General features: G+C 45.3%; 7 protein-coding genes across 7 annotated transcripts; 6 read left to right on the top strand and 1 right to left on the bottom strand.

Moving 5' to 3' along the window:
* Positions 1–1,585: 1,585 nt before the first annotated feature.
* Positions 1,586–2,929, top strand: CCR75_007640 (uncharacterized protein; the record flags this gene model as incomplete). The annotated part of the gene is made up of 1 exon (XM_067965698.1): positions 1,586–2,929. The coding sequence occupies one exon, from the start codon at positions 1,586–1,588 to the stop codon at positions 2,927–2,929; it is 1,344 nt and encodes a 447-aa protein (XP_067818762.1).
* Positions 2,930–3,349: 420 nt separating this feature from the next.
* On the bottom strand, positions 3,350–5,530 carry CCR75_007639 (uncharacterized protein; the record flags this gene model as incomplete). Its single annotated transcript, XM_067965697.1, has 1 exon — positions 3,350–5,530. The coding sequence occupies one exon, from the start codon at positions 5,528–5,530 to the stop codon at positions 3,350–3,352; it is 2,181 nt and encodes a 726-aa protein (XP_067819110.1).
* Positions 5,531–7,464: 1,934 nt separating this feature from the next.
* CCR75_007638 (uncharacterized protein) lies at positions 7,465–8,937 on the top strand (the record flags this gene model as incomplete). Its single annotated transcript, XM_067965696.1, has 3 exons — positions 7,465–8,383; positions 8,444–8,503; positions 8,564–8,937. The coding sequence occupies 3 exons, from the start codon at positions 7,465–7,467 to the stop codon at positions 8,791–8,793; spliced, it is 1,209 nt and encodes a 402-aa protein (XP_067819111.1). The 3' UTR covers positions 8,794–8,937.
* Positions 8,938–9,909: 972 nt separating this feature from the next.
* On the top strand, positions 9,910–12,180 carry CCR75_007637 (uncharacterized protein; the record flags this gene model as incomplete). The annotated part of the gene is made up of 1 exon (XM_067965695.1): positions 9,910–12,180. One exon carries the CDS (start codon positions 9,910–9,912, stop codon positions 12,178–12,180), a length of 2,271 nt encoding a protein of 756 aa, XP_067819118.1.
* A 127-nt stretch (positions 12,181–12,307) lies between these two features.
* CCR75_007636 (uncharacterized protein) lies at positions 12,308–13,309 on the top strand (the record flags this gene model as incomplete). The annotated part of the gene is made up of 1 exon (XM_067965694.1): positions 12,308–13,309. The coding sequence occupies one exon, from the start codon at positions 12,308–12,310 to the stop codon at positions 13,307–13,309; it is 1,002 nt and encodes a 333-aa protein (XP_067819119.1).
* Positions 13,310–14,305: 996 nt separating this feature from the next.
* Positions 14,306–16,292, top strand: CCR75_007635 (uncharacterized protein; the record flags this gene model as incomplete). Its single annotated transcript, XM_067965693.1, has 2 exons — positions 14,306–14,314; positions 14,403–16,292. 2 exons carry the CDS (start codon positions 14,306–14,308, stop codon positions 16,290–16,292), a joined length of 1,899 nt encoding a protein of 632 aa, XP_067819116.1.
* A 780-nt stretch (positions 16,293–17,072) lies between these two features.
* Positions 17,073–26,924, top strand: CCR75_007634 (uncharacterized protein; the record flags this gene model as incomplete). Its single annotated transcript, XM_067965692.1, has 1 exon — positions 17,073–26,924. One exon carries the CDS (start codon positions 17,073–17,075, stop codon positions 26,922–26,924), a length of 9,852 nt encoding a protein of 3,283 aa, XP_067819117.1.
* Positions 26,925–27,468: the final 544 nt, after the last annotated feature.

Genomic DNA, 27,468 nt, shown 5'->3' with positions numbered 1-27,468 from the left:
AAGACGATAGCCTGTTTCAGACTGAAGTCTCCTGTTCCTCTATTGAGATCGCTCGGTCAAGCGACTCTAATTCAAGCCAAAACAGGTGAGTCTTAACAGGGCCATCTGCAAGACCTTTTGTAAAACACGTTACTTATGTTTATTCGTCAATTGGATGACTGACGAAACAACTGACCAGGTATCGTGTATGTTGTGCATAAGCGTGAATGTCACACTTGCCCTACTTCAAATCCGGATTTCAGCTCGAGCCCTCAATTTAGCAATTGGCGGGTCAAATGTTTATTTGAGCCGGGTATAAAGATCTCTACGACCCAAATACTAATGAGCCGTGTAGCTTGAGCTCCAAGTGTAACGGGGCACTACGACTTGTACTGTTTCAGTACAAGTCCACTTCACACTGCTTTAGTTGTGAGTGGTGCCTTACGTTAGGTGACGTACACTGTACGTGCAGAGAAAGACTTCTCTTAAGTCAAGTATACAAGGGGGTAAAATGTGCACTGTATTCGTGTGTTGTGTCTCTTTACTATCTTTGTAATTGCTGCCTTAAGTATACCTAGTACTTAACATGTAAATGAATTTTATCTCTTTCTTATTTTTAAGTGTTTTTGATTACTGCTACAGCTGGTTAGTCTGCGGCTCAATATTTGGCCTATCCCTATTTATGGTTTAACATTTTGAATTTACTGTCTAAAGTGAATCGTCGAGCTTCTCTAGCTTTGTTCATATATTAATTAACAACCTTTAAGTGTTAATTTCATGTAACGATGCACCCCGTTACCCTTGAGCTCCAAGGCTCAATATTTCGCACACCCGCCTAAGCATGGTTTAACATGCCAAATTTCACTGTCGTCGCATCATCACTGATACGGCGAGCTACTATGGCATTGTCTAAATCGACGAGCAATCTCAGAAGGGAGTTGCCTTCGACTTCCTTAAAATTTAAAAATCTTAATCTTTAAGCTTTCGGGTCGACGCGGAAGCGTCGGCCCAGATAGGTTAACCTTTGTTGCTATCTTTTTTTCTCGTCGCGGCATTTTTTTCTTCCTTTTAATATTGATTTATTCTTCCGTAGCCACGTTTCCCGAGTCCTTGTCGCCGCCCAGCTCACATCTCATCTTTTCTCCTAAAGTTGTCACAATTCCCCATTGATGACGCCTTCGCTTAGTCTGCTTTGCGACAAGGTCCGAAAGACCTTCACACGTTGCGACAATTTGCCATCAACACGCGGGAACAGTTGTACGGGAAAAGCTCCACGTCGACAAATCGTATAAATGTTATTCTTTGGCAAAACATTTGGGCAAAATGTGTCCTTAAATATGTTTTAGTTCACTTGCTTAGGTTTATTCTATTTCGATGATTCTTATGCTTTTAAATGTGGGTGTCTTCTATGTTTCGACCACATGAATTCGTTTCGGATTGGGGTTCATCCACCTGCTTAAAGATGCAGCTACGCCAAGATTTGATGCTAATTAGATGCTGTATGCTTAATAGAACGACGGGCCCTTTCAATATGCTTACATTTGGTAGCTCCTCCGTTCCCAGAATTGAATTATCTTCTAATAAAATCCATTGTAAACTCTTACCCATGGTTCGTATCTACGTCGCCGCATTGACAGCCTTCCTCGCATTTAGTGCCTCTGCTACTGTCCAACTAACGCTGGCAAGCGATTCACCGGTTAATGGTACTGGCCGTGACACTCCGGCTCCGAAGAGGTTACAAGGTTTCGCAACAATAAATGAAAAAACCGAAGAGCGAGACGTGATGGAGATAATTAAAGCATCGGCTCGTGCCATTAAAAGCCATCTGTCGCGTCCAAACGTGGACATTCAAGCAAGTTCAGTGAAAGAGCTCGATCTCTCTTTAAATAAAATCCTTCAAATGAACAGAAAGCAGCTTCACAAATTGATCAAACGCGTCGAGAAATCAAACAAACACCCTGTTTTACTATATGAGCAATTGGTTTTAAAACATGGCGCTCGTAAGGTAGAGAACGCAATGCGCATCGCTGAATCTGGAAAAAAAAATGCGGATGGAATGAAATATTTGCTGGAAGAAGAAAAAGCGTACCGAAAGAACTGGGTAAAGGCGGGAACGATTTACGCCAGAGAACTCAAGATTCAGGAAGATGGCATGAAAGCGTTTGAAACCAATAAAATCTCGGAACTCCAAGCGTATCTTGCACGCATCAGCCCCGATTCGTCCGAAGACTTACAACATCAAAAATTGGTCAAGGTGCTTTCGGAAGAGTATGGGGGTGACAAGTTTCTAGCGCTTCATGTAGCACAAGCAAGTTCGTTAGGATTGGATACGTTTTCGCTCAAGTTGGCTTTATTTTCGACGTGGAAAAAGGACCATGTGCCACTAGACCGAGTCTGGTCGTATTTCTGCAAAGATGTGAATGCCCCTACGAAAAAGGAGGTCGAGATGTTTGCGCAGTTTTATGGATATGTTTTTGTTCTTTCATCGAAAGGCAACTTATCATTGGAAACGACCAAACTTATTGAATGGAATCTCTTGAAAATGTATGAAAAAAGTGCAAGCAACGAGGCACTCGACATGCTCGTTCAGATTCGCCTTGCGCGTGAACTTCAAATGAACGAGAAATTTTCCAAGTTGTTTGCTAAACCGTCAGATTTTCCACTGGATAAGTTTTTGGTCGTTTGGAGGGAATCGTATCGACAGTATTCGAGACAGAATCTCATTGAAGTAGACTTTATTGCAGTCCTTCGAAAGATTTTTCCAGACGACAGAAGCATTGCTCGGGCGATTGTAAAGGGAGGTCAAGACAATCGAGATAATGAAGAGTATTTTACAACTTTCATGGAACTTGAGAAGGAACTCTACGCCAAATGGGACAGATTACCTGGCAATTTTAAGATCAATGACAAACTGGACGATCTCATTAAACGGCACTACAATAAAAAGTAGCACTCGCTTTGTTGTGGATTTTGCTTCTACAGAGGGTAAGAAGCTACTCATCGAGTCACTTTTCCTAGATGCTAATGTTTGTTTATTTTTTTTAAATATAGTTGACAAATTACAATACTAGCCTTTTCACTTGCATAGACATGTATTTCCTTTGCCCTTTGAAATGTGTTACGGTTACTACTCGAGCCACTTCACTAGCGACATTTCGGTGTACTTCATAAGTTTATAACTTATGTTGTACCCGATACTTCAAATGCTAAGGATGCTAGCGAATGAATGCAGTAAATAAAATAATATTTGTTGTGTTATTTGCGTTTCACAGCCAAACACAGCTGCTATTGGGTGCTTTTTTCGTAAAAGCAAACTTTCGTGGAAGTAAACATTATAACGACAGGTGTTTCCAACACATTTGTACGATACCTAGACAAAATTCTGACAATAATTTGTCTGGGGTCCCCCTATGAAACTTGATTCCCGAGAATTACTCGCTTCGCTCACATGCGCCATCTCGGATTTTACGGAAGCTTTCCGTTTTGCGTCTAGTACCGCTGCCGATTGTCGAGATAGCTTAAATACTGCGAAATACACCGAGGTGCCCGACATGAGGCATGCAACAATTGCCATTGCAATTGAGACTTCCATGGGAGGGCCATAGGTTTTGCTCATCATACTCGATTCCATCGATTTCGAACCCGAGATCGCTGTAGTACAGCGTGGACCACCCCAGGAATTATACATGCACTGGCACCGCTGTTTAAAACACTTGCCGGTTTTAAACGCCGTCCTCGCCTCGGTACCCCCGATGGTACAGTCGTCATTCGTTTTACACGACGCCTTGCCGGCCACTTCAATGACCTTGTTTTCATCATTCTCGTACTCTTCAATATGTCCTTCAATCCATTCCTTTGTCGGATGACTCGGTGGGTCACATCCGACCGACATGTAATTATCCGGCTCAAGGTCCGTACCCAAGTCCTGGTACAGTCGAATGTAATCAATTTTCATGTACATTGGAAATGCATCACAAATTTTATTGTCGACATCATCTTTGCCATCCCCACGACACTCTTGACCAGGATTCGGAGGCTTCGCACCCCACGAACTGGACAGCGCGACGTTAAAAATCACATACAACGGCTCTTCGACCATCAATTTAATAGGATTGGACTTGTCGGCATCCTGGGGTACATTTAGAATCGATTCGGTGGTAATTTCAAACAATGGCTCGCCTTGAAATAGCCATCGCACGTACCCTTTTGTACCCGTAACCCATTCGACCTGATAGTCATAGTACCCCGTATACACCCCAAAGTGAATAGGCCAATTTGACGACAAAGCATCCATTTGATACTTGAAGGAATTCATTGCACCTGACGCGGGCGTCGTGGCTTCGTCGCGAGGACTTGCACATTGTTTATGTGTATTATCGGGATCGCACAAGTACGATCCCATGTATGAATTAAAGAGCGGATAGCACGTGCCGTTCGAATTGATACCCCAGTGCTGATTTGTAGAATTATCCATAAAGCTCAGATCGGCATTCACGTCCCCGGACCCCGGACACGTATCGACTGCACATTCATTGTCCTTAATCCCCTTTCGTACAGAAGCGACAACAGTCTCGTACGTTTGCACTTCGGCTGGATTCGGCGCACAATAATTATTGGCTCCGTACCGAAAACCCTGGTACCACGACTTGTGTCCCCTAGTTTGTTGATAGTGCGTCGTCGGGACGTCAATATTATTTGCGCCCTTGGTCTTGCAATTGTAAGCATATAAACAGTAGCTCAAGTCCCCAGTAGATTCATCCACGGGAAACAGACGGTAGGACAAAGGCATGCCCGGTGCGATTTGCACGGATGACGATATCACTAAGCCACTTCCTTCTAATAAATCGATTTCTGGAGCTCCCCGACCTTGATTCGGATGAAGTCCATAGCCCGGATTATCATTACACGCACTGATGCGCTGGTAACTGGGCTCAAAGACTTCGGGATCACAACGATTATATGAAAACGGCCACATTCGGTTCGTCGACGCCGAAAAAATCGCACGTCCGAGGTTTCCAAGCATCCAGATTCCAGGCCATGTCGGGTAGTACCGAGTGGCTGTCGTTTTCCCTGAAGGGCCTCGAGCACGGTCGGGATTGCCACTTTCAGCTGAGACTGCACCAGGAAGTTGAGCGCGGACTTCCAGCATCCCTCCTTGGTAGCAAAATTTGTTCCACGATTGGACCATGGCCCCACGGTACCAGAATTTCACTTCTTCAAAACTAGGAGGATGTGTATACATGTTGTAGACTTGCACCTTGGTGACTTCATCAATGGTTTTAATGTAAAAGTAGCACGTGCCGTCCTTGCTACACGCAGTGGACGTCATGTTATGGGAATAGACCTCCAAGGCCCCATTGACGCCATCGGGTTTTTCTAAAGACGTCCACATGTGGTCGTCTCCTGCTCGGAAACTACGGTTTGGGACATTAAACTCGTCACTCATGACAAGGTCCCATCGTCGACCACGTGACGTTTGATAGACGTATTTATCGGAAGGAGTATCAACATCAATCCAAGGTCCAATGCCCGATTTTGTCGGGTATGTCATGGTTTTCAAAGCGGCAACTATTGCCATAGAACAGGCGAAGCTATAGACAGCAGCGAACTGAGTAACTTGCATGGCAATCTATGCGGTGAGCGTCGAGAATCGCTAAATAAGTCGCTTGGCTTTTTTGGCGCAAGTGGGATGGAGTGAATTGTCGTACCAGCTGCTGAGGAGTAGCCAAAACCTCGAACCAAATCTAAAAATACTTTATTCGGTGTTCGAGGGTTCTTTTTGAACGAAAAAGACAGGAGGCTTTGAATCTTGTCCTTTATTTTATGCGCACCAAACTTTACGTTGTGCTTATTGAATGACGGTTGGATAAGACGGCTATCGCTTATTGATAGTGGGCGAGTGAACGATCATGTGTGACTTTACCATCTCATCTCTTCATTACCAAATCTGCGCCCGCAACTCTTACAGCTGCTTTTTCACGGAGTGGCGAGTTCTAGTTTTTTTTTAGCAAAGTTAAGGCAACACCAAGCTTTTGGGGGCGGCGAATGCATTTGAGGAGTGATTGTTGGCACACACATAGAAAGGGGCACGAAGAGAACCTGTGCATTTCGGTTCCTTTTTTACAACAGTCTCGCTGAAACAGTTGACGGGTGAGAGTAAAATCTTTTGGATAGTTGCTGCCTACTTTTTACATGGGTATCAGACTGGTCGACAACAAAACAAAAAAATGATCATTCCGTCCACCTTCCCTCAAGTTTAAAGTACGTGTTTGGGCTATCGAAGGAACTCACGACCCCCCGTTTATTATTGTTTAGTGAAATATGGCCCTACTTTGCGTTGTTTAAGTGAGCAACTTAACATTGGAGAGACTTGATTGCTTTTTATCAGTCTAAAGGCTCTTTTTTATTTAGAATCTGCTTAGCTATCAATTCTACTCACAGCTACATTAATAATTTATATGTTCTGTTAGGCTAAACTAAAATGTAGCGATTGGCTCCAGTAATTATCCGCTAAGAGAGTAGACTGAACATCTTGAAAGTAATGGAATGTAAATACAAAAAGTTTTTTACAGCAGTGTTTGCATCTCATTAGCTTCAAATCGGCGTAGGCCCGCGTGTGCCATTGTCCAAGCAATGTCCATCAATAGTACGAAAATCAATTCCAATCTTACGGACAGACTTTTATTGGTCAGCTCGCAACAGTCCACCAGATATCACAATGCAAGATAAAGTTTACCATTTCTGATTGCTTAGCTAAATCCTGGCCTAGCTGAAATGAGACTCTTTCCGAATAACTTTAGCTAGAAGGTAGAATAATAGCGTTCTCTGCAGAACGCAGCTAGAGAAAACTCGTACAAATTATGATGTCTTTAAATGAGATTTCACAATATTGTGTAGAAATATTGGTGTCACTCCCCGAAGCAGTGACAACGTTTTCAATCACCATTTCGAGAAAAAGTTTTTGCGATCACAGTAAATATTGATTGATCGCAAGCGACTTGGAACCATCGCAATGCTGCATTTTTATTTGACAAAAATTAGGTGAATTTGTTTTGCAATCATCTGTCTCCGTAGAAGGGTAAAATGTCGTGCTGAAAAAATCAATCTATTAAAAATGTGTATTTGGACGCCGTGCTTATTGACTCAAATAAGCAAATGGTATAAGATCTGTGAATGTTAGTATTATATAAAATTGCGATGCAATACAAAAAGCAAGTTCGTCAAAAATCTCGGAAAAAAAGTATTTCATAAATGCCTTCGACGGCTTTGTTTCTGCAAGGTCCGCCAGCTCTGAGAGCATCTGCACGTACATGCAACATCTTGGATTAACACAAGATGCTTTCAGACTCGCTCCGTCTCACAAATAGAATGCAGAAGCTCTACAACCCCAAATAAATAAATGATTGCGCCAACCGTAGAATAAAGTCCCCGAATACTTTAAAACTCATTTCTGAACTTAATCCAGACACTCCACTTCAAGCGAAAATGGCCGACCTCACTCCTACCGAGTCATCGTTCACGCCTCCGTCGATCGACCCAAGCGTCTTTGCCGTATTGCCACAAGATATCCAGCAAGAGCTCCTTCTCTCCTTCCCTGCGTCAACAAATCTCGCGGCTCCTGTTTCCCGCACACTTTCTTTACACACAAACCCTTGGACGTGCCACGTCTGCACGTTTCGAAACCATCCTGAGCTTCCCGAATGCGAAATGTGTGGCACCCTTTGCGCCCCTTTCGAAGCCGATAACAAGATCGTACAACCGGAGCATCCTGGACGAACGGTGCGGTCGTTCTCGACGCCAACGATCTCATTCGTACCCAAGATAGAGCCGGATGATCTCCGAACCTTAGCTTTCAACAAATTCCAATTGGTAAAAGAATCCTGGACAGGTCGACGGTTGAGAACGAAATCGGCGACTCTGGGGACGCGCGCGGTACTACCGTCTCTATACGCAACGTGCGAACTCATGGAACTACGAAAGGATCTGACGCACAAGGTATTGGCGGGAGATGAATGGTTTGAAACAGCATTAGAACGATTGTGGAGAGTAGTGGGTGATCGAAATAAGGATGTGTTGTATGATCGGAACGACGTGGATTGGGTGAAACTGGGATTTCAAAATGCCAGTCCCGAGACGGATTTTCGAGGAGGTGGGGTCCTTGCGATGAAATGTTTACTATACGCGTTTGAAGCCCATCCCGTGGAAATGCGAGCAATCTATTACACAGAAATGCCTGACGCGACACAACGGAAACGATGGTACCCCGTGTGTGTGGCTGGCATTAATCTGACGTGCCTATTAGCGGGGCTCTTGCAACTCGGCGATGGAAAGTTTACCGAGAAAAAAGACGTGTTTTGGCCATTGTTTCAAGACCCAGCCTCGTTCTATGAATTGTTTTATTTAGGTACGGGCACGACAAAGAAAAAAAGTGGTTGAAAAGGGTTTATAACGTTGATTTGTGTAGCTTTTATCAAGATGGACGCCATCTGGCACCGTCTGAGTGCGACGTATATGGAGTTTGGGGGTACGAATTCATGTTGTGCTTAAACAAATGGAGGGTACTCATGAGCATTTTTGAATGTAGTGGTGCTCCAGATTACTCGAAAGGTCGTTGTGTGTATGTTGGAGCAGGCCCCAGCTTCATTGAGAGAATTGCGAGAAGCGAGCGACCAAACTTATTTAGAACGCTTTGTCATCAATCTCTCGGCTCGGTCTATGGCCGAGTGGGAAGAAGGGGAATGCCCTGGCCCATTTTGTATGCTAGAGACGGAGGATGCTCTTGTGATTGCAAAAACACGAGCAGTGTCTAATTAGGCGCCTCCACGGCAAAAGCAACGCGTTGTGGACTCGCCATTGCGATAATTTTTCATCCGTGTCCCGACAAAAGTATGTTTTTTGGACAGTGGAATTGATTTGTGTAACTGTTAATGACTTACAAATAGAAAGTGTGAATTTTAGTGTCTTTCTGATCGTTTCCGAGATAAATGACGAAAAATGTAGCCGATATATCAGAGTCGTTGCGAATGCGATGGCGACACTGCCAAAAAAGATTTGGCAAAATGAAAGACGTCCCTCCATATTTAGATATCATTGGCGTTGCACGTTCCGAAATTTTTATATATACTTGATTTACCAATAAATTGCAAAGCAGGTAGAACATCGAAGCAAAGTGGCGCAGAAGGCCCAGCTGAAAATATCAATTATGCAAAGCGAATTAGCAATGAAGAGTCAAAGTCTGGCCATTATGCGCGTTCAATGTGACACTTGCGCTAACTTGAGTTTTCTATACAGCCAATCAGTGAAACTTGAGCTATTTAAGTTTTCTGTCGCTGTGTTTGCTTGATTTGTATTTCGTGGTGCGCACGCGGCACTATCATTCGAAGAGACGCTGCCACTCGGAATAATTACAACACTAACTTCAGTCAAGCATACCCAAAGTTAATGCATCGTATTGTTGTCAATAAGTTCCTTGCCAAAAAATTCTACTCTAAATGACTTCCTATCAAGGATTCATAACAAACAAGACCAAAACTAATTGCTCTTTTATGCAAGTACTCCTCATTACTGAAAACAAAATCGACAGCGCCCGTCTCCGACACAAGAAAAGTATCTAAACTTTCGATTAATAACGACCCTACGCAATTCGGTCGTTTCACGAGTCAGTCGCAACAAAAGTGCTTCGATCCAACGCCTCAAGCTTGGTCTTTTCAGCCAAATGTAATACAACTCGACATCAAGTTTATCTCTCTGCCGTCTAAAAGCTCGCTTACAAGCAAGAAGCGAGAACATGCAACTCTCGCTCGCCCGTTCGTTGCAAAGTATTCGATTCCGACACTTTGCGGGCCATTTGAAAAGAAAGAAAGCAAAGCTCACGCGCCTCCTCACAAGATCCTACGTTCGACGCTTTCAATAAAATCTGCTACTTGGCCCATGGCGATGCCACGAATCCCAACGACCTTGAGTGCTACCGTTCTGTTACTTTCAATCTCGACGGGACTAGCGACGTCGAAAGCCACGACTGGCGCAACGTACCCCACAAAGTCTGGTATTGACATATGGGTGGATCCCGCGACGCCAATCGAGCTTTATCAGTACACGAGTTCTCGGGGACGAACGTGGGACCTTGTCATGAGCGACGAGTTTAATACCAAAAATCGCAGTTTTCGTCCTGGGGATGACCACATGTGGACGTCGCTTGAAAAACCCGATGGGGTCAATGGTGCGTTGGAACTCTATTCACACAATATGACGAGCACTGCGTGTGACGACGAGACGTGCTACTTTTATATCCAAGCCATGGACGAAGTGAATGTCATGCACGTATTCAACATGTATACCCGCCCACCAGGGTTCGAAGACGCCTATTTCTACTACCGCGCCGCGATGGTGCAATCGTGGAACAAGTTCTGTTTTCAAGGAGGATTCCTTGAAGTTCGCGCCCAGCTTCCAGGAGCGGTTTCGAAAGAGTCGGGGAATCCCGATCTCGCGTCGGGTCCGACGAGCAAAGTCAAGACTGCGGAATTTTATCCGACGTGGCCTGGTATTTGGATGATGGGGAACCTCGGTCGAGCTATCTTTTCAGCCTCGACGAATCGCATGTGGCCGTTTTCGTATAACGCGTGCGAACCTGCAATTTTTAACCCCGAGAACCAGCGCATCAATGCGTGTGACGACAATCCGGGCTTTGGAATGCACCCAAATCAAGGCCGTGGGGCTCCTGAAATTGATCTACTCGAAGGTGGTGGCTTGACAATTTCGTCATCGTTACAGATTGCGCCTGGAATGCCCCCCGAGTACCGCCTCTTTCCCGTCGATACGCAAGGAAAGGACGCGACCAATCCGTTTTGTATCTACACAAATGACTGTCTCACACCAGGGGCGAATACAATTGGTGTGCCGACGGCGTATTACAAGAAAGAACGAGGGCACGAATCGTGGTACCAAGGGTTACGATACGGAGCGAATCATAATTGTCAACAAGTGTTATCCGAGAAACAAAAGTATGAGACCGTGGCTGCTTCCATGAAGAGTGGGATTACTAAAAACACGTGTTCTCTGCAGACGTGTCCTGCTTCCGGGGATGTTAATAGCGACTTGGGATATATTGATACTACCAACACTTTGCATTGGGGCATTAATTCCAATGGCACGTGCTATCCGCTCATGAATTCGTACATGGGTGCGTATTTGTGTGATCCCGACAATACAAACGCGAAGTGTGAGACTCCTCGAAATAGCACGACGCCCAAGACGACAACCATGAGTCGTTTTAATTATCAGATGGATGCCATTTCTTCCAATTGGCCGATTCACTTGGGAGGGTACCTCGATTACCTCAAGTATCAGATCGAGTGGGTTACAGGGGAAGATGGGTACGTTCGGTGGATGCTCGACGGGTTTCCGCTCTTTGAAGTCACGACAAATGCGTTTTCAAAGGTACCCCAAAATACTCAACAGAGTAACCCCCAGAAGGTCATGTTAGAAGAACCCATGTACCTTATATTTAATGTAGCTTTATCGAGTTCGTGGAGTACGACACCACCGAATCCGGGGAAAGAATGTCGTGGGAATGGCACGGACCGTGTCATTAACGCCATTTGTGACGCATTTCCCATGTATTTAAAGATTGATTACATTCGATTGTACCAAGAGAAGAGCAAGGACTTGCCAAGTGATAACTACATGACTGTAGGGTGTGATCCCGCCACGCATCCGACAAAGCAATGGATCGAGGGCCATTTGGATGAATACGTGGACAATGACAATCCGTGGCAAGAAGTTTCTGGAAAAGCTTTTTGTACCACGGATGACGATTGTACCATTGGTGGGAACGTCGGGGCCACGGTACTTAAAACCGGAAAGTGCATCAAAAAACGCTGCCACTGTACGCACGCGACGTCGTGGGGTGGTCCACGCTGTACGACTCCACTGTCCGGATCGACGACAAGTGCTAGTAGCTTCTCGAGTCGTACGTACGGACCCCCGATGGGTCTTTCGGTAAGTGTTGCCGGGATTATTGTATTTTTATCGGCCTTGTCAGTGTACTCGAGTATGCTTTCAGTGCGCAAAGAGGCCGAACTCTTAACAAAGACAAGCGCACAGGCAAAAATGGCTGCAAGTATCTTTGACGATTTTAGTGTCAGTCTCAGTCACTCCACAAACCAAAGGCCAAAGGACAATTACAGTCAAAACTTTGTCTAGCAAGTTGGTACAATTCGTCTTCGTACATTATTCGCCAAAATATTTAAATAAAAGTTCGCAAGGAAATCATATCCATTTTTAAGCCAATCACGTGAAAAAACGCAAGCTAAAAGACGTCACGGGTCCAATGGGTTCGGCCCGCCTTGTATTTGTGCTGTCTCCGGCCAAGACCTTGGATTTGTCGAGTCCGCGCTTCTCGCAGTGTTCGCAACCGCGTTTGCTTTCACATGCTCATGAATTAATTGACCGACTTCAGAAGCTATCGCAGTCCCAGATCAAGTCATTCTTCGGAGTGAGTGACTCATTGGCTAAGCTCAATTGTGACCGCTTTCAGCACTTTGATACGTCAGAAAGCGTAACAAAACCTATAATTGCAAGTGCGACACTTAAACAAGCTGTTCTGGCCTTTAATGGTCCAGCCTACCAAGGTCTAGAGGCTTCTACATTGTCCGAATCGGACCTCGAATTCGCCCAGACCCATTTGCGTATTTTATGTGGTCTTTATGGAATTTTGCGCCCGTTGGACCTAATTCAACCGTATCGTCTGGAAATGGGTCAAAAATTGGCAACCAAGCGTGGAAAAGACCTTTACGAATTCTGGGGGGACACTATTGTGTCCGAGCTGGACGCATTGTTTCGTAAACAAGAGGCAATAGACGGCAAAACAGGAACAAGAGTGTTGATCAATGTTGCCTCTCAGGAGTATTTTAAAAGTTTGCCCAGTGTGGCACTACAAACTGCTAATATTTCGGTGGTCGAGTGTATTTTTAAGGATGACGGCAAAATCAAATCTGTCTACGCGAAACGAGCTCGAGGATTGATGTGTAGATACCTGATTCAGAATCGTGTAGACTCCATAGAGGATCTCAAGGGGTTTCATACTGAAGGGTACTCGTATTCAAGTTCAGGTTCGAGTCAAAAGAAGCTCGTGTTCATTCGCTCTGGGGCGGCGCAGAAGGCAGCAATGCAGAAGATAAAGAGCACAAGTGCAATCGAGAGACACACAGCGACCAGTCTTTCAAAGCTTGACTGTGACAGTATTTTGATCAAGCGCAAAAAGGAGAAGACAATTGGCCAACCACTGCGTCGGTCTTTGCGCAAAAAGCGCAAAATTGAGGACCTCGAGTAAATGATTTAGCTTAAAAATGCACGCTTTTCCGATTGGCAATGCTTTTGTATCAGGGCACACTTTTCGGATGTTAAACAGTGTATGTGGCACAATTTACATTTTGAATAAATATAGAAAAAACGATTCGCATTACATTCATTATGCGCGATACCGGTTCCAAATCTTAAAATAATGATAAAAACAGTAATTTAGTGACATCGATCTTCGCTTTACCTCTGTTAGAAAAATTTTAGCAGCGGAAGGGGTACATGACGAAACACGTGTGCTAATAACCCTACAACTCCTCGTAAATTAAAGGTTGCTATAACTGGAAACGTCGTATTACTGTTATTTACAATGAAGAGCTGTAGACCATTCCGAAAGGACTATGCTCATATGCGCAAACTTTAGTCACCTGTGCAGGCATTCCCAAATGATTATGTGTTTAATTTGCTCAGCTTTTTCCTCTTGAAGTCATATGGCAACGAGAACCACTGGCGTTCTGTAAAACTTCTTAAAACATGGTATCTATAGATTATAAAATTTGTAACTTCACTACCGATTATTTTTTTTCGAAGCCACCGGCAAATTACAAAATGTTATCAATCAACTGTGCAATAAATTGATTCTGCGGCGATCAATCGAGCAAAGCTAGCGAGGCAAATAACATCACGCTGCCGCACCGCAATGTGCTTTATGCATACCGAAAGTTGCAGCAAGCCGAGCAGAGGTGGTATAAGTATATAGAAAGCCAACATAAGTTTTTACAGTCTTGCAAAAGCATATTTTGCAATTGATAAGAAACTGTCTTGTTGGTGCAGGACGAGGACATCTGTTTCATACGCTTATACCACCATCGTGTGTGTGGTAAAAGCGTCCATGGGAGAGCCCAGGAACAGCGGATCAAGAAGATGCAGGGTTCGATAAGATTGGCGGGTTTTAATAATAATACACAGGAACTTGATGTTCGGTATCAAATAAAATCTATCTTTGAATAAACTGACTCCAATTCCTCTTATGTCGGGGGTAAACTCGTGCTACTTGGATTATTTTAGCATACAAGCAAGCTTGATAATGTTTAGATGCTATATTGAGCATAGTAGCGTATTACTAGCGTCTCCTTTTTCCTAACCCCGTCAGCAAGCCGAGGCCACGAAAAGGCATCTGGCACGCCTTTCATGAAGTTAAGCCACAGACCGACCCATTCGTCAAGTTTCAAAGCAATATAGTGTCGTCCGTTGAATACTCTTGCCCACCAGGGTCCGTGCGATCGGGTCGTCGCGTCTCCGACTTTCTGGACGAGGTGCCGATTTTTGATCTGTCGGGGTTCCTTAGCTCCTCGGCCCTGCGTTTGGCTTCCATGATTGACCACGGTTCGGATTTTAAGACCCATCGGTCACCAGTTGGAAGTGATTTAATTGTTGCAACCGCACCTCATAACCTTTCGGCCGACACGGACGATCTCGAAAACTCGGTCGTGGAATTTGGCGCCTGTCAATCCCTTTACAATGGCGAAATTTACGGAAGCCTCCGGAAGGGTGGTGCCGTTGCATTCTTTTCACAGAATTGTCTTGGCCTTGTGGCCGCAACGTTTGCTTTTACGTTTTCAACGGAATGCTTGAATAGTATTGTCCAGCCCATGCTTCGCGATCACTATGGTTTCAAACCTGCGACTTTAGCAGCTTCCGAGCGATTAACAACTCTTCCGTTTGCCTTTTGTTTCTTTGTCGGATTGCTATCGGACTGCTATCCGATCTTCGGGTTTCGTCGAAAAGGGTACCTCATTATTGGTTTATCAATGACAGCCGTGAGTTTTTTCCTGCTCGCTGTGGTTGACCGATACATTGACACGTTGGAAAAAGGGGCGCCAGGGGCTGCTTTTTGCACCGTCATTATTGCGCTCTCGACACTGGCTAGCACTGGAATCGTCGCAACACACGTATGTGTGCAAACTCGAGTGCTCGAGCTCTCGCAGCGTGAACCACTTAGCACGCGTGGAGCCATCACTGGCACGTTTTTGATCTTTAAATGCATTGTATTCATCATGACGGACGTCATTGTGTTTTATTTCTCGAGTACGTCAACGAATCGTTTCGTCTCACTCACTGTTTTCGGTCTTGTCGTGACCTTGTCAATCCCCGTCGTCTGGAAAGTGTGGCAGGAAAAGTATTATTCCCTCTCGACGCCCATGAAGACCCGTGGTCGGATTTTGTGGCGAATTATGCAACAAAAAGCCGTATGGAGCATCTTGACGTTCTTGTGTTTTTTCACCCTCTTTGGTGGCATTGCGTTTGGTGGTCCATCCATGGTCATAAGTGTCTGGTCTGGCACGAGTGGAGACAATGTTTTTCAACAGCAAGTGCTGCAGTACGGTGCAATGTTGGTGGCGATTGTGGCATGGCGCTACTACTTTATGAATCAATCGTGGCGGACGTTCTACGGCATGGCGATCGTTCTTCTTGTTATCCCACGGACAATTGTGGCGATTTTTGTTACTCAAGGACTCATTCGAGACCGTTATTTCTTTCACTTGATGACTATTTTTACGAGTGTTGCAGAAGGAATGGGCTGGCTTGCCAGTATGGTGCCACTCACGGAGATTATACAAGAAGGTTCGGAGGGGGCGATGGTTGGACTGATGCTATCACTGAGTTTCTCAGTCAAAGCTTTTGTGCAGACCAACGCAGTGGGCCTTCTTAATGGTACGAACTTTTACAACATCGCTCAAGTGGCTTTGGACACCTCGAAAGCACGAATGGATGTTCTTCTCGCACTTTTATTCAACTACGGCATTAATGCGCTTGCACTCTTTGGGCTCTATTTCTTGCCAAGACAAAAGCTATACACCCAACAGCTTCGCAGCTTTGGAGGGTACACCAAGTGTGCTAGCTCAGCAATTGTTACATTTGCGGCGGCATTATTTTTGTATTCTGTGATTATTACCGTCCTTGCCCTTCACCCTTCGACATCCTGTCTGACTGTTGCGGGAGGAGACGGGTGCTAATTTTTGTAGCTAATGTAATTGAAAATATTGTTCAATTGAAAATATTTGAAAAGTCTTTGAGCAATTGCATGTACAAATCTTTTTTTCAAAATGTGTAGCTTGCGACTGTCTCACGTAATGTGTTAGGACTCTGATTTCATTTACAATACCCTTCTTTTTCCGCTCGACTTTGCATTCATAAAATTACAATCTACTCTGGCCAAACACTGACTCATTAAACGCCAATCAATGTCAGTTCACGCGTCACAAGGACTTTAATTCGTCCTAAATTCCTACTACCTCTCTTCATCCAGCCAATCAGCATCGCCGAATCCACCCAACCCCCAGTCCATTTTTTTTATCTGACCAAACGGCAACGAATCTCCAACATTCTCGCTGTCCGCGCGGACTTCAGCCGTCCGCACTCATTCTTCATTGAACTTCACCTGTGTTCTTCAAGAGTTGGTTTAAAGCTACGTTGAAGCGAATAAATCCTCAGTTTAAGTGATTAATCTCTCAACTTAAGCTCATTTTTGTTGGAATTTTACGACATGGAAGCAGTGCGCAAGCGGCCCGTGCGTGCTCAAATTCCATCGGACTTGCTTGAACAGAACAAGCGACGTGATCGTCACAGCGATCATGAAGAAGAGATAGTTGTGGCACTGCGGGCCGCAAACGAAGATTCGGGCACAAGACAACAGAGAAGGAGCATCTGAGCGCTGAAGAGCATTTGATGGGTGTTGAAGAAAAGCAAGAACCTCTTGCGGCGATTGACATTGACTCATGTGATTGTATAATGTAATGAATTTTAAGAATCAGGTAATCGAGAATGCTCAGGAGACCATGTATGCCAGCACAAACTCGGGACATATTCATGCGGCTCCGTCCGCCCCAGCGCTTGAAAATGACGATTCGGAGCGTGTGGAGGCTAAAGTGGAGCAGCAACGGCTACAGACGAGCACGCTGCGGGCTTTCCATGAGATTTCAGTGTTAGCGGAAGTTGCAACGGATGAACCGTCAGCTCCTTTAGAGAATGATTTGGTATTACCAGCGACAACACCCACAGCGCCTTCGCTATCACCTACAACGTCAAAGAAGTTGTGTCGATTAGCTTTACCGCAACAGAACTCCGAGAAGTCCCCTTCCGTAGCTCGAAAATCCATGAATGGAGCCATTTCATCAAATGTAGCCACTTACTCGAATGGCGCCACTGACACAAATGTATCCATTTTAGTGACGGTGGAAGAAGCTAGTGCTGCAGTGCGGAATTCATTTTCAAAATCGCACTTAAACGAACAAAAGGCAACTCTGTATCCATCTTTGCCACTGGAAGAGCACGCGCGTGATTGTATTGTAGAACGAGTGGAGAACGATGCCAATGCCAAGTATAAGCAGCTCCTACGGCAGAATTTGACGCGAGTAAAGCTTGAGCCATTTGTAAATTATGAAATGAATTTGTTGCGTACTGAAGCGTCGCAAAAGCGTCAAGAAATGAAGATGCGACACATTGAAACGAACAAGGGCGAATTGTATGCGCGACTCGAACGCTATTTGTTTTCCGAGTATCTTTTACACATGGCTGCATCGTCCATGGAGGGTTTAAAGCGGAAAATGGACGTTTTATTGAAGAAAGTCTGGACGCTCGAAAAGAAACGACTGACAATGTCGAAACGCTGTGGTGATCATGTTGCAATGGAGCAACAAATGGAATTTCAAACCGCAAAGCTCGAGACTTTGCATCTTGCGAGATTAAAGTCGCATTTGGATCAATTGCGGCAATTGCGAACCGTGGAGGCATCGATTCATACATCTGATCGCGCCATTTCGTATTTTCAGGTCGAGCAATACTTAACGAGGGTCTTGCAAGATCCAAATTTAGTAGCCCATGTAAACAAAATGAGGTCATGTTGTGGTGGTAGCAATGGTCGAGAAGACTTGGATCTGGTGCCTGAAGGAGTCAATTTTTACGGAGGCATTTCTCATGGATCACTACTTGCAGCTATCGTAGATCATTTAAAATATTGCTTGGATGTACTCATTTTCTTTGAAAAGAAGGTGACACTCGAAGAAGAGGGCGTCTTTAGTCGCGTGCCACAATCGTTTTATCGGGGTGAATTGATATGGCAACATACGCAGACAAAAGGGCACTCTAGTGGGATGGAGCGAAAAACCAAGTGCTATGCTTGTGGTTACATTAATGGTGAAATGAAGACCCATCAGTGGTGTAAACGATGTGAAAGCTGCGATGTGGTGCTATACATTCCGCCATCGTCGGTCGCAACCAAGTCAAGTGAGTGGTATTCAAGCGTGCTACGGTTTCGCCAGTCGTTGCAAAAATGGATCTCCATTTGCGTACAAAGTCTTATACGCACAACATCGTTGCAGAATATGCCATATCTCTTGATGCACGTGATGTATTTGCCACGAATTTCCACGGACGAGCGGTCGTGGTTCTTACGCTTTTTTCAATTTCCGCGTGCAATGGTACGCACTGATGGATCTCTTTGTAATGAATGGAGCGAAGATCTTGTCGATCATTACATTGCAATGCTCCATTTGGTGTTCCACCCAGAAAAGCTGCGACAAATGGCGACAATTGTGTCAAGCAAACCATCAAATGCGACGAAAGCTGCAAACAGCGCCGAGATTGGTGTTGTTGATAAGAATGGATTGGTCTCACCTGAATGGGTGCTTTTGGAGAACCCGACGATGTTGGACCGCTATTTTCTTTCGGATGAAGATTTTGTGGCAGTGCTCAATCAATTCCCAAACACCTTTGCTTTTGGACAAGTATTTCGCTGCACATTGGACGTGAAAAAAAGTTTTAGCCGTGCATTGACGCTCGTGCATGAATTGACGAATAGTTTGCGGGCATTTCAGGAATTTGAGCAGCTACCGACGCGTATTGCCCAGCTATTAGGCCAATTGCTGTGTGAGGCGGCTGAAGTGGCTGGATCTGGTCGAGCGACTGCAACTATTTCGAAGGAATATGCTTTGTATCCGACTTTATTTGATCAGTTGGTGCTAGCAAGTTTGAATGGTCTGATGGCGGTTGAATGCAATCGTGCGGCTTGGAGAAGTTTGCATTTGATTCCATTTGGTGCATTATCGGAATTGGCAAAGTGGGATGTTGTGGCTTTGCTGCTTTTTAATCTAAATAGCATTCCTCACGAAGCAAAAACAGCGTCTGGATGGATGCGATTTGTTGGCAAGCCGACATCGCAAGATGTAGATACGCGAGCTTTAGTACGTCAACACCTCTATGATCTTATCGACTCGGATACAGAAAGTTCCCTCTGTCTCCTTAATGCCGTAGCGAGTATTGCCGCATCGTGCACGACCCAAACGTTGGACGATCGGCATGATCTCGTGGTTGTAGCAGTGCATGAATTATTTATGGCAGGCTTTACTGTCGAGTCGTGTCAACAAGCGTTGGGTGCAAATGGAGAGCGAGCTGCTGAACCTTTGAGTATCTTGTGTCTGGCTCACCCGTGGGTACTATCGCTTTTAATCACGCTACTGTACAAGTTTCACAAGTGTGCCGCCACCTGGATACATATTTTCGAGACGTTTCCAATTAATCGATGGATGCCAACACATCAGGATCTAGTTAATCTACAAGAATGGCTTTTATTAAAGGACACAAGCGCACCTCGCAGTGCATTAGCGCGTTTCTTGTTGGATCACATTAATTGGGAATACGATGTCAAGATGCAGCGGCTATTTACGGATGCAATGCTCCATCGTCAAGTAGCGCTTATGGTTGCTGAAGCTCTTGTGCTCTACAAAACGCGAAAGGAGCGGGCAAGCGATTCAGAATCGGTTATGATGCTTTCCGGTGGTATATCTCCTCAGAAACTCGAAGTCACTTCCATTGCCAAGTCGATTCGTCGAGCTCTTTGGTTTAACGAATCTGTGGATTTTGAAAAGTGGTGCTGGAAATTAATGCTAAAGCTACGCTTTTACTCGCCAAAAGAACACGAGCCATTACTGCCACTTATTGACCTTCGCCACGACCGGACACGTGAAGCGTTGACGCTGCGTCGATGGTTTGCTGGAGCGTCAGTATTGCGAGTTCTTCGTTCTCGCAAAGTGCTTCCGTTTTATAGGTCACATGAAGATCATATCAAACGTTCCGGAGGTACTGACAAGAAGGAACAAGACACCGTAGCGTTAGAGAGTGGTAGAAGCACAGGCGTTCCGATCCATCATGAAAACAGATTATTGCTGACACCGAACAACATGAAAAGTGGGGATAGTGACACCACCGTGTCCGCTACCGTCGCGTCACGAACAGAGCCAATTGTAGCATACGTTATCTGCCAGTTGACGACGTTTGTATTTAGTGATCGTCTTGATCGTTGGGAACCATTGCTTGTGCTTCTGAAGAGTGAGCTATTTGACGCTGCTATAAAGGTGCTGGAGAACATTATTCCAGTCTTATCACGACGTGGTGAGATGAAGAATGATTTGATATCTCAACCTGATGGCAGTGTGACACACAGCGAAAAGAATGAAGAGGCAGCTAGCTCTGATGAGACGAAGACAGAAGCAGGTGCTTTACTTTCTGACAATGCTATTGCGGTGGAACTTGATTATGAGGTGGAAGTGTGTATGGCAGCAATGCAAGCGCTATCAACTGACGAGTTGTTGAGCCTCTTAGACTCATTGCACGAATTTTCGTACATTAACACCGACGAACTTCATCGCATGCAAGAAGTGCTGAAGAAGGGTTACATTGGTGGCTGGGAGAGTACAGCGAAAGCAAGAATACTGGCAAAGCTTCGCTTTGTCCGTGAGTGCAGTCGCTACTTGCATCCGGTTGTATTACCCGCTCTAATTAATGAGTGCTTTCCACAATCAAGTCCAGTCTTCGTCACTACCTCGGCTTTATATCACGGTGCTATATCATGGATTTCATCGACATTGGGTGGAGAGAATAGCACTGGAGCACTGTCACCGTCGGCTGCTTCATCAACAAGTGCCGCTCTATTGATTCGAAATTCTTCCCTTACTGCAACGCCAGCACCCGTCGTTTTTCTTTCAGGAGGTGATTATTCAATGTCCACCACTTCATTGTGTGCTTTTATTCGACGGTCGTTTGAATACTCGGTAGACGACTCGAGGCTTTTGCAATCGATGCAATTTTGGGCCAAGTCATTGCTACAAGTGCCGTTTTGGTATGAGAATGCTGCTTTTCGGCATGTATTAGACGTGATGCTGCAGTGTAGCATGGAGAAATCTTTCGAATCTTCTCTGCTGAACAAATCAGTCCACGATAGTGATAAGTCTGATCTTTTAAGCGAGCTAGTCGCGCTTATTCAAGCTACTTTTGACGCATTTTGTCAGCGAATTGCACGGAGAGAAGAAGCAAGAGATCCAGAGCTACAATTTCTCGAGAATGAATCAGTTGTTGTGATGAGCTTCTTACCAGCGGCCACTACGTCAGCGACATTTGCTTCGATTTTTCGAGACACAGATGACGTAGCGCAATACATTGGTGGATGCCCATACTTGTCGTTTTGGATTTTGCTTGTGGAAACGCAGAAAGAAGTCCCGCTGTTTCTTGCCATGGGGCAATTAATGATTAAGTATGAGCCAAAAACAATGAAAAAAATCGAAAAAATGAAAAGAGTGAAAGGAAAATTGGCTGCAGCTCTTGGACAATATAACGCGGTAGAGAACGAAGAAAAGGAGCAACGGGACGAAGCTTTGGATGGCACGTCACGTTTAAGTGATGCTTTTCAATTTAGTCACACAAGTATGGATTCATTGTCCCAGTATAAAATCTATCGCTGGTGTAACTATTGTCTTGATCTACCCGAGTCGGAGCCTCTCCAAATTATATACTGGCAAGTATTTTTCGCGCTTTACTTTGCAACAGCGGGTAGCTTCCGTGTCTATGGTCACCACTTTCTCGATCATACCGGCGTCCGTAGCCCGAAGCACGTGCACTTGCGAACATGTCTCCAGATGAAGTTGCGTAAACTTGTAAGCTATTGCTCTAATCAAGCTCAAGTGGCTCTGACTGCCACGGGAACTTCATCTCATTCTCAAACGGATTGTCATTTCGGCTCCTCTGCTGATTTAAAAGAGCCGAAATACGCGCACTATGTGGCACTTTCGCAACTTTATACTGCAATGGATGCGTGGATGGAGGAACGTGATCCGAATATGTGGCTAAAGGAAGACAATCTTACGAGTTTGCCACGACTGTATGAAGTAGAGCGTTTGAAAGAGGTTTTGCTACTTAGTGATGCATTACTTTGTAATTCATCACACGCCATAACATGGTCTCAATTGCGGTTGTGGACAGACTTGTGTGGGTTTGAATTTACTCGTAGGCGAATAAATCCTACAATCATTGGCGGAAAGAGTAGCAGCGCTGACACGATGGCCCAATCGCTAACAATGCCACTCGCTCCGGTGGGTGAAGAGGACGATTTTTCATTCGTAGAAGAAGCAACAGAATATTCGAAACAACGTCACGGCTTTGGAGGTGTTTACGGGTTGACAAGCCTCACGATTCGACCGCTCCCGCTGCTGTCTGACTGGTGTAGCTCGCTATGTTTAACGAAACTTCCTACTGTATCAGTCACCCTGACGAAGGATCAATGTCGTTTAACTCCATCCATCGCACTCGACCACGTTGGATTGAATGCAGTGGCGATGAAATTTTCAGAGAATTTGTCGACGATATTAGCATTGGACTCGGAATTGATGGAAAGTGTCTCGCAGCTCTATGTAAGCAAGGCAAGGACGGTGATGCAAAATGTGCCGTGCCATGAAGGAACGCAGTGCCGCAGTCCAGCGGCTTTCAAGTTTGAGTATCTCGAGTGGATGATGGATCCACGCATGGATGACATGATTCTGTCTATCCGTGCACAAGGAGAGCGCTGTGACTTGCCGTCAATGGTGCGACCGAGTGAGATTTCATCTCGGAGTCATCACGGGGATGAGCTACATGAGAATCGTGACCTTGCTCTGCCAGCATCAGTAACAGCGACAGAATTCTTACAGCTTGACGGGAAATATGATGTTGTGTTAATGCAAATATTGCTCATTGACCAAGTTGTGCGGGCTTTAGGCATGGAGCTTCAGCGTCTGAAGAAAATGTTGGAAAAAGAAGCGCTTGTTAAGACAGTGGCGATTGAAGCACATGTAGATGTGAGCGAGCAGACTCGTGGTGCAGCTGTCGAGGAATTGACACCTTTGCAGAAGACTGAACAAGAGTTGAAGTGCTTGCACAGCAAGGGACTCGAGTGGTTTCATCTGTTGACAAACCTTGATACGAAGCTTCTACGCTCAGTGCCATCGGTGCGTGAAGCTTTATGGCGGTCTGTCAAGCAATTGGGACGCAGCTTTGTGTGCATTGATGAACGCGAAACATGTACTTTACTCCAGCTCATGTTACAAGATCCTTCTCGAATCCACCTCCTTAGCGATTGTTTCTGTCCTTCCGCCGCTCCATCGCGATTTGTGGAAATGTTTGCGATGCTCATGAGTCCAAGCAATTCGTCCAAGCTATCAAGTGAACAAAAGCTTACATTGTTGTATCGTTTTGACTTTCAAACGTGGTTGCAATCGAAAACATCACAGACACAATTTAAATTTGATCGCGACACGATTTTGTGCATTATTTTAAAAGATGTACGCGTTCAATTTCCTGCTGACCGCAATCTGGTGGAAACGGCTCAAAAAGCAAAGGATACGATTGTATTGGATCATTTAAACCAAGTGCTACGTGTGTATGCAAAAATTCTCTTGGTGATCTGTTCCGCGCATTTGGCAGATCATGTCGAAACGATGATTCGTGCGGTAGTCGACGTGCAAGATGATTACCAGTTTCAATCGTCGAGCGTTTCCAGTGGAGGTTTATTACCATGTAGTGACAGCCGTGACGAGATTACCGAGTCAGCATTGACCGCACTACCTCGTCCCGTAGATGCTGTGGTGTGGGAAGCTCTTGGTGGTATACCAATCAGTACGTGGAAGGAATTAGCTTTTGTCCAGATTGAGGCATGTGTCACATTTCTTAGTCAGCACATGCTAACCATACGATGGCAAGGCGGAATTTGGTCGAGTCGTCGTCAGTCTACAAGTGGTGAATTTTCACGAAATACTAAAGACGCATCAAGTGCGTCGACTGGAGCATTGACGACTTATCCTTTAGTTTACTGGCAACGTCTTGGTGTGCTCAAGAGTCTTTTGGATTTGTTTGCACTCTTTTGTCGTGTGGCTCCCGAACACCACCAGTGGTCAATAATCTCCTTGTGTTTTGAACCACTGCTGTCGACGTTGTATCAGCCAGCCACAAGTGCGGAAGGCTCAGCGAGTAGTGCTCCTTGGTCTGAACACGATTCGGTGTCAACAGGAACGAGCATCTGCTCTAGCTTTGTTGCGATCTGTTCCGAGTATTTAAAGCCATCAATTTACCGATCGATCGGCTCAAGCCCTTCACAACATAATGAGCTCACACCAACGACTAAACTCTCACAGATCTGGTCGTTTTATTTGACAGCACTCGTTCCGCATGCACCAATGCATATTTGCAAGCACATTTATCAGTATCTGACGCGATTAGCATGGGAGCATTGGTGTCTTACGCTTGAAGTGGTGCAGCAAATGTGCGCGCTCGTGCAAACCGAAAAGCAGCAATTGTCGCGTGTGGCTATTGAAAGTACCGACGAAATCGTTCCACCGCTTGCCTCTCGATTGTCACCGTATCCTTTTGTATCTTGGCTTGTACGTGACATTTTGTGTCGTACCACGTGGAAAGCCACCAACACGTGGCTTGACGCCCAAAGTGAGAGCATTTGCTCATCGTTTTTGCTGGCCTTTGCAAAATTATGTATCGAATTGGTGCTCGACATGCCGCACTTTCAGCTTCAGTCGGGTCCTGCTGTGTCAGCGAATGCACTTCCTCCGTATTTTATGAATTTTATGATTCAACAGGCGGTGTTTTGGCGAAAGTGGAAGATGACGATGGAAGACTTGAAAGATTTGCAGCAATTTACATTAGAAGCACTGAAGGAGCCCATTTATAGTCGAAAACAAAGTCGAATGGGCATTGTGTCGACGGAATTGTTTCCAATGGCACCAAGTGCAGCGACAATGCAAGATGCGTTCACTCGATTGCAGTTGGTTCTTCGACTGTTTGGCCAAATCACGGCAATGCATCACGAAAAACTTTTGTATCGAGAGAGTCTGTCACGTGTGAATCTTTTCGTCAATCTTCTCTTTGGTGTCTATGACGGTGGCACTGTGCGTCTTCGTGACAACCGGGATAGTACCGATCACGACGCCTGGCTGTTGGTATTGTACGGCGCCACTTGTACTGCGTTGTACGAAAAGCTGGACGAAATTGCACAATTGGACAAGGTTGAGAAGAATGTTGAAAAGTGTGACAAGATTTTGAATGCAAGGGACGTGTCGACTCAAGGTAGTATTACGGAAGAAGACTTGACAATCACGATTGCAAGTGTCTTGCGTTTTTGTAATTTATCAATAGTCGAACCGTTTTTCCAGCAAATGCAACGTTTTGCAGGGAATGGACAAAGTCGTGGTGCAGTTTCTGGAACGACGTGTTTAAATTGGAGCAAGTGTGGTACTGTGGTGTTTGTCGAGATTGATGTTCTTCTTCGTGACTATGCATCGTGTCCAAAAGCATTTGCAAAGCCAAAAGAAACAGCTTTGTGCGGAGATCACGTGGCGATTGGTGGCAAAGACGTTGCGAAGACGGGAGACGCAAGGACACCGTCTGCTGATGCGATTGGTATTTATCTTGGAAAGATATTGTGGAGTTTCTTGGCGTTTCGAGGGGGCGAGTTGGCTTGTTTGGCGGCGTGTGGACGTGCGCTTGCTTCGGTGCACGTGATGAGTCACGTTGCTGAGAAATGTATTGAAAAGTGGATTATTGAGGAACGACGAGATACGTGGGAGGCATTGACAAGGCGGTTGCAAGTGCCTGAGCTCAGTAGTGACGAGTTTGAGGCGTCGTGTTTAGAGCATGGGAACCTCTTGACACTCTTGGTCTTGTTTCTTCAACAATTACGTCGTGCACCCGTCTTGACCGAGTCGTTGAGTCTCGCGCTACTGACAAAAGTCATGAATTGGATGGCTCGAGCTCGAATTGATTCAAGTCCAGTAGCTCAAATGAAGTTCTTGTTTCTAACTGCCAAAGTGACAAGTTTTGTATGCAAGCCGTTGGCTACAATACTTCCATCGACCCTAAAGAAACAAATGCTTCGTCAATTGAGCGACTTGTTGCTCGAATCGGGTCATGCCCGTCGACATAATGGCCTAATGAAAGCCATTGGGCTTGGTGGAGCCTTGCAATATGGCATTGAATTTCACGTATCGTGTTTGGCCGCAGGAATTTTCTTACGTCTTCAAACGCGAAGTAGCGCACCTTTGCGAGTAACAAATCGCATTCCATTGAACATGACGCGCACGACTGCGAAACACGTGCATGCACTCGAAACGATGCTGCAGAGTAAAGATGCGTTTCAATTGGGACGACGCGTGGATGGAGTCGTGTTGTTTGCTGGTGACGCCCAACGAAGTCTTGCGGACCACGATGAATTCTTTGTGACACTCTTCTCGAGTACGTATCCGTCACAAGGGTGGTTGCTTGCCAAGTGTTGGTCATGATGAGAAAAGAAGGAAGGGAAGCAGTACGGAATGAATATTGTAAATACCTTGGAACGGTAGTACTCATATAAGAACCGGTCGTAAATGATTGCATACTTTGTAGGAAGGCAGCAGCACAGTACTATCATGCATTAGTCCTAATCCTCGCCCCCTTTAAGACACTCTTAAGCTCGTCCTTGTCCTTTGAAACAACGCTCCGTGTCGCCGAAGCTTTCAAGCGCTTCACCGACACACCATGACGCAACGCTTTACTTCTTCCAAACGTCACTTTCCTGGCTTTCACGAGGTTTTGATTCACCGTCCGTGTCTCGGCTTTTCGTTTCCTACGCGACCTCGTTGCTTCCTTTTTCCGTGCTTTTTCCTGTCGCGTACAATGTCCACACAGCGCCTTGTGCTTTGAAAGAACACCACGGCCAAAGCCTCCACAACTGCTACAGCGCGGAAACAACTGGCCACTTGTAGTTACACCCGATTCAGTAGCCTTGTCGTCTTCCTGGAATGTCTTCACCGTGTCTTTTGTCGTGGAAAGAAGCGCTTCGTTTGC

The sequence above is a fragment of the Bremia lactucae genome, linkage group LG6, assembly GCF_004359215.1.
Source record: "Bremia lactucae strain SF5 linkage group LG6, whole genome shotgun sequence".
Lineage (NCBI taxonomy): Eukaryota > Oomycota > Peronosporomycetes > Peronosporales > Peronosporaceae > Bremia > Bremia lactucae.
The sequence above is the reverse complement of the archived record's forward strand: the minus strand, read 5'-3'. Positions and strand labels throughout refer to the sequence as shown.